General features: G+C 47.0%; 1 protein-coding gene across 12 annotated transcripts in view; it reads right to left on the bottom strand.

The window, feature by feature from the left end:
- Window positions 1-285: 285 nt before the first annotated feature.
- The window catches only part of Acte1 (actin, epsilon 1), a 33,207-nt gene continuing 27,162 nt past the window's right edge, over window positions 286-6,330 (bottom strand). For 11 of the 12 annotated variants that reach the window (XM_030241966.1, XM_030241967.1, XM_006508666.1 and 8 more), the window contains 3 exons: window positions 6,122-6,310; window positions 3,843-4,024; window positions 2,818-3,105 (listed from right to left, as the gene is read on the bottom strand). In XM_030241966.1, coding sequence (XP_030097826.1) covers window positions 2,962-3,105; window positions 3,843-4,024; window positions 6,122-6,310 — 515 coding nt within the window. In that variant the 3' untranslated portion in view covers window positions 2,818-2,961. Of the gene's footprint in view, window positions 649-2,817; window positions 3,106-3,842; window positions 4,025-6,121; window positions 6,311-6,330 lie in introns of those variants that run through there. The other variant, XM_006508669.4, reaches the window with a different exon arrangement.

The following is a 6,330-nucleotide window of genomic DNA, read 5'->3' as shown; positions in this document are numbered from 1 at the left end:
AAGCGTGGAGCCCAACCATGGACTCTGGGGATCTGGAGCCGGGCAGAACCACTGTGGGGTGGGTGGGACCTCTCAACGGTGGTGCTGCAGTCCCCTCGTGGTTTACAGACATGGCTTATGAAGGAACCAACAGCAAGTGGCTTCCCAACGTGTACTATCAAGGTTAAAGGGACCTCAGTGAAGGTCAAAAGGGTGTATGGTTATGGGACCCCTGCCTATCAAGGTTAAGGAGTACCTAGATGTCAAGGTTAAAGGGCATCTGATGAACCAACATTGCTAGTCAGTAGGTAGCTGCTTTGTTCATTTATTGTTCAGTTCAGGAGTACCTTCAATCAGACGGCACAGACAGAATGGTGGCCACCATCTCTTCACACATGTCTGATTCTCCAAGTCGTCAGACTGGCTGGCTTCGGAGTCTGCCTCAGAAGGTCCAGTAGTCTCCGACGGCATCACCTACTGTCGAGGAGCTGCAGTGGTGCCAAGCCTCTACCTGGGCTTCATGACACAGCACTGGGGCCTTAGACAGACTCAGTTATGCACTGAGTCACCAGCACCTAATTTAGAGATGTTCCCTGTCACAGTAACCACCTTGTGCTCCCTGCTGTCAGATCCCACAGTGCATCACTTCACTGTAAGAGTCTCAGGGACCTGGAGAGTGAAAATGGAACAGTTTATTATTTTAACCTTGCAGAGTTGGGTGTCAGCTTAGAGAAAAGGCAAAAGCGGCTGGCACATTGCTGCTGGCACAAAATGCATGCTTTTAAATTCCTAATTGCACTTCTCTGCTCCCTAAATCTCTCATTGGCTGAGTTCTTCATAGAGGCATGATCTTCCCCATATCTAGTGCTGCCCCCTTCCCCGGAGTCCTACCCTGTTAGCTCAGGACTCAAGATTCCTTCCTTTTTGATCTGTGGACTCAGTCACCTAGCAGACAGCCTGTGACTTTTCAAACCTAGGATGAACTGAGAGCCTAGGCAAGCAGCTGCCAGCTAGGGTAGACAGGGCCTAGTGCCTGTTGACTATCTGTGAGCTCTAAACACACCTCAGATGGAAAGTGCACCGGAATGATTCATTCCTTAAGGCCCAGGCTTGTCTCCCTTACTATGTGTCAGTCTACATTTTCTGTTTTCAGTCACCAGTGTTCCCACTCACTTATTTGCAGATTTCAAGTCCCTGTGTGGACCTTTACATCGGCCTTTACAGCCTTGATCCTGTCTCCCTTGGCTGTAGTTTCTGCACCTATAGTCAGACCTGATGAAATTGACCTCACAGCAACCCCAGGAAGACCACATTCCCTGAAAGGTGGAGACCCCTCCCAGCCCCTGTGCCACACAACTCCCCTCCTTCCTGTAGAAGTGTGGCTTTGTGTGACTTGTGTCTATTAACTGTGATAAACACCCCCGTGTCTCCTCATTGACAGTGAAACCCAGCAGATGACTCCTAAGTTCAGTCACTGGTGTTAGGATATCTTAGGATGCTATGAAGAGACACCATGATCAAGACAACTCTTATAAAGGCAAACATTCAGTTGGGGCTGGCTTACAATTTCAAAGGTTTATCCATTATCATCATGGTAGGAAGCATGGCAGCATCCAGGCAGACATAGTGCTGGAGAAGGAGCTGAGAGTTCTACATCTTGATCCAAAGGCAGTCAGGAGGAAGGTACAATTAATACTGGGCAGAGCCTGAGCATAGGAGGAGACATCAAAGACCACTCCAACAGTGACACACTTCCTCCAATAAGGCCACACCTACTACAACAGGGCCACACCTTCTAATATTGCCACTCTCCATGGGCCAATCATTCAAGAACATGAATCTATGGGGGCCAGACTTATTCAAACTGCTATAGAAACCAAGTCCCCATATCTATATATTAATGCTATTTGGAGGCTTTGGAAGGAAACTGGGGTTAAATGAAGTTGTAAGGGTGGGCCCCTTGATGGCGTTTGCGGCATTATAATAAGAGAACTCCCCCCACCCCCCCCCCCACACACACACGTAACAGCCTAACAGGAAGCCATCAAGGAGAACTCTTAAAAATTGTGATGTGGATGCTGAAATGTAGCTCTTCAGTTGACGGCTTCTGGCAGGGGTGCAGGTAGAGAACTCAGTTGTCTTTAAGGGGCTGACCACTGGGAGTTTGACCATGCACTGGAGCACATTTTTCCCTTTTTTCTTTCTTTCTTCTTTTTTTGCGGGGTAGGGAAGTCACAAAGGTGGGAGGAGGTTAGACATGAGAAGAATGGGAAGTGAGTGTGATCAAAGTGCATGATGTGAAACTCCCAAATAATCAATAAAAATATTATGTTGGAGGAAAAAATAAAATGGCTCCTAATAACAACAACAACAAAAGACAAGAGAAGAAAAAGGAGGAAGAAGACTCAACTTTACTGTTACTGTCTCACTGTTACTGTCTCAGCACACAATGCTTTGTACCATATTCTAATAAGGCAACATCACCTTCACAGAGGCCAGTGTCATGTTCCTGAGTCTGTGAGCTAAATAAACCTTTGTTCTTTATAAGTTACCAAGTATCAGGTATTTTGTTACAGCAACAAAAATGGTTCTAAGAAACTCATAATGAGTGACAAAATTACACATGAAGATGGCTTTACCAGAAGGTCCCAAGTGAGGGTGGTGACCCTTAATTCAGGGTGCAGGCAGCAGGGTGATGGCAAACCACACTTTGTGGCACTGGAAACTGGGGGTGCTTGTTATGCAGCACTGTTGACTTATCCTGACCAATACACCAGAAGAATAAGTGCCTGCTGCACTGGCATGCTACAGGAGCCACCCAGACACCAGGCAGAGTCAGCCCTTGTTACACACTTTTACTGTCCTTCAGGAGAAAGGAGGCCTTGCTCTGAGCTTGTTTTGATTATGCCCTGCTCAGTATGGCTAAGGCCCAGCCTAGGCATGATGATGTTGGCTCAGGTGATGGAACCCAAAATCCACCAGTCAGAAGCATCTTCTAAATATGACAGAAGGGCCAATTTCCAAATACTCATGGTTTGTGATCCACATGTCCTTGAACAGAGGGAGGGAAGACAAGATGGAGGCACCTATCCAGGCACTATACTTGGCATATGGAGAGGCAGTTACCTAGAGGGAGGAGAAGACCCACATCAAAAAAAAAAAAAATCACCCTGGACTAACTAGAAAGCTATCCAGGAAACACACCTGCCTGAGTTTGACAATTTTAGTCCATCCCTAGGACCCACATAATAGAAAATTAACTTTTTAAATTAAGAGTTATGGGAGCCTTGGTGGTAAATGCCTGTGATTCTAATACTCAGGAGGCAGAGGCAGGAGGATCTAGAACAGGCTGATCAACACAGCAAGTTCCAGAACAGCCAGGGATACATAGTGAGATCTGTTTCAGAAGAAGACTAAAGAAATAGGCTCAGGCAAGAGGACCTGAGTTTAGATCTTTAGAACCTATGTATGAAGCTAGACATGCCAACCATGTCCACATGCATACACACATGTTCATGTAAAATACAAAAAGGAGCCTATATGCTTGTCTTGACCCCCATAGCTCATCATCCTTGATGCCATGATGCCACCTTCTGATCAGATTCAGTACCCCAGCTCTGCCACTGCCCACCCTGCAGGCTGCAGCCCCTTCCCATCTGCCACTCCTCCCACACCAGATTAGTTTGTTGTTCTCTCTCTCTCTCTCTCTCTCTCTCTCTCTCTCTCTCTCTCTCTCTTTCTCTCATGTAAATGCCAGGGGCTTCTGTCACTTTTGCTGATTGGTGCAATTCCTAGACCTTAGCCAATCTAGAACTACTCATGGATCAACCCCTGAAGGCCTCCGGTGAGGTTTGGGCCAATACCTTCACACAGAAGTCTGGAGAGACCACCTTTGCCATCTCTTTCTGCATCCGGAATCGTAGGCCAGTACAGGCACTGGTGCCACCAGTCAGTACGATATAATTGAATAGAGTCCTCTGGTGGGATTTCTCACAGGACATGATGCTCTCCAGGGTGAGCATGTGGATCCCTGGGTTGGCTCTCTCTGGGGGAAATGCACAAGAAGGCTTTGGGATCAGAGGCTTCCCCATTTTTAGTATTTCAGGGAGGGATACCTTCCAGATTCTGAATAGACCCAAGGCCACCAGGAATCTTGAGGTTCGGTGGACTTCAAGTGGGTCACAAGCTTGGCCTACCAGCACTATCACTGACAAGAGTTGACCCCCGGTGGTTCAAACAAGGTTGGTGCCACATGTTTTGTGAGTGTTTTTAGGGCAATGTCCCCACTCAGCCTTGGAAAGTGCCACTAGGTAACTGTTTTCACTTGTCACATGTTCCATAAGCAAGCAACAGACACCAGCCTTGAACGATATGCATATCATGTAGCTATAGCTCATGTTCCTTGGGGCAGTGCATGCCAATCAGCACCCCTCACTCCTTGCACAGGGTGATCATGTGAAGGCTGAAGAACTAATACAATGGAGTGCCTCAGGTGTGCCTGGCAGAGGGCTCGGCTGACATCAGGAACCTGAGGCTTCATTCCTCTCTGGGATCCACCTGGCCTCTGGGGAGTACTTTAATGACTTCTCCACAGTGGCATGTATTATATTTTTAAAAACTGTGTGGTCTACCATGCTTACAATCCCACATCTTGAGAAACTGAGGCAGACAGGTTACCACAAGTTTAAGTTAAGCCTAGACTATATAATGATTTCAAGACTAGCCTGGGCTACAGAGCAAACACCAAAAGCAGAGAAAAGACTTCACGCTTTGTACTATATAGCACAGAATAGAGAGCTAAGCCCCGTTAGCCACAGAGTATGTCCACATTTGACACAAATGACTTGAAGACTTAGATCATAGGGAACAGTGGTTTTCTGTGACCTTCCTTTTCCATGGGGATTTCACAGTCCATTGCTTTCTTTTTATTGAAACAGTGGCTCACTGTGTAGCCCAGGCTGACTATGAACTCATGGTCATCCTCCTGCTTCTGCATCCCAATGTGCACCACTGTCTGGCTGGGCTATATCACTCACTGTTCCAGAGAGAGGGTGACTCTGAGAGCTAATACTGTCTGCATGAAAGATCTAGAATCATGGAGACAAGCATCTAGGCACGTCTGAGTTTCTATATTGGGTTAATTAAAGAGGAAAGACCCACCCTGAATGTGGGTGACACCATGAACTGTGATCCTGGACACGGTATAACAGAGAATGGGAGCCAAGCACCAGCATCCATTCCTCTTCCCACCTGTGGATGCAGTGTGGCCAGCCACCTCACATTCCTGATAGGAAATAACCTTGAACTATCAGTCAAACTTCTTTTCTTAAGTTGCCTTTGCCAGGCAATTTTTTTCCCACAGCAATGAGAAGACCAATTAACACCAATCCAAGCCAACAGTCATTAAAAACCTTCAGGAACAGGGCAGTGGTAGCACATGCCTTTAACCCCAGCACTCAGGAGGCAGAGGCCTGTGGATCTCTGAATCTGAGGCCAGTCTGGCTGGGTGTGGTGGTGCACGCCTTTAATCCCAGCACTCGGGAGGCAGAGGCGGGCTGATTTCTGAGTTCGAGGCCAGCCTGGCCTACAAAGTGAGTTCCAGGACAGCCAGGGCTATATAGAGAAACCCTGTCTCAAAAAAAAAAAAAAAAAAAAAAGAGGCCAGTCTGGTCTAAAGAGTGAGTTGCAGGATGCCAGGGCTACACAAAGAAACCCTGTCTCAAAAAAAAAAAAAAAAACCACAAAATAATAATGATGATAATAATGTTAATAATAATAGTATAAAAATCCACTGGCCATTCAGATGCTTAAAGTTCTCACAAATGTCTGTGCCTTGTAATTCTGCCTTAACTGGCTTCATTCTTCCATTTTAAAGTCTCCTGAACTGGCAGAGTTATAAATAGCATGCTATGGAAGCAAGTGCTGGGGTTGCCCTTCATCCCATCTGCAGTTGGACTAAGACTTCTGGGGAGGAATTGAGGGGTCAGCAAAGTAACAGGAGTGAGTGGGAGACAGCACCATGGAGACTTTAGAGCAGGAGAATCCTAGAGCAGAATGCCCCGCCACCACACTACCACACCCTCCTTCTGACAGCATTCTATGCCAAGGGTCTATTGGACCACTGCCCCCTGAGACGACTCACCCAGGAGGCTGGTGTCGAAGAGCACCTCTGAGCACATGAAAGCCTCTTGCCCTAGGTTGATTTCCTTGCCATCTGGCAGTGTGAATTTCTTCTGGAAGGATGGTGCTGAAGTTTTTGACATCTCCATGTTGTAGTCCAGTGCCACATAGCTGTATTTGTCTTTCAGGTCTCGGATGTACTCGAGGTCAGCTGTAGGGCAAGACCAAGAA

Source organism: Mus musculus, chromosome 7 (assembly GCF_000001635.26).
Source record: "Mus musculus strain C57BL/6J chromosome 7, GRCm38.p6 C57BL/6J".
NCBI lineage: Eukaryota > Metazoa > Chordata > Mammalia > Rodentia > Muridae > Mus > Mus musculus.
Note: the sequence above shows the minus strand (reverse complement) of the source record. Positions and strands in the feature narration are given on the sequence as shown.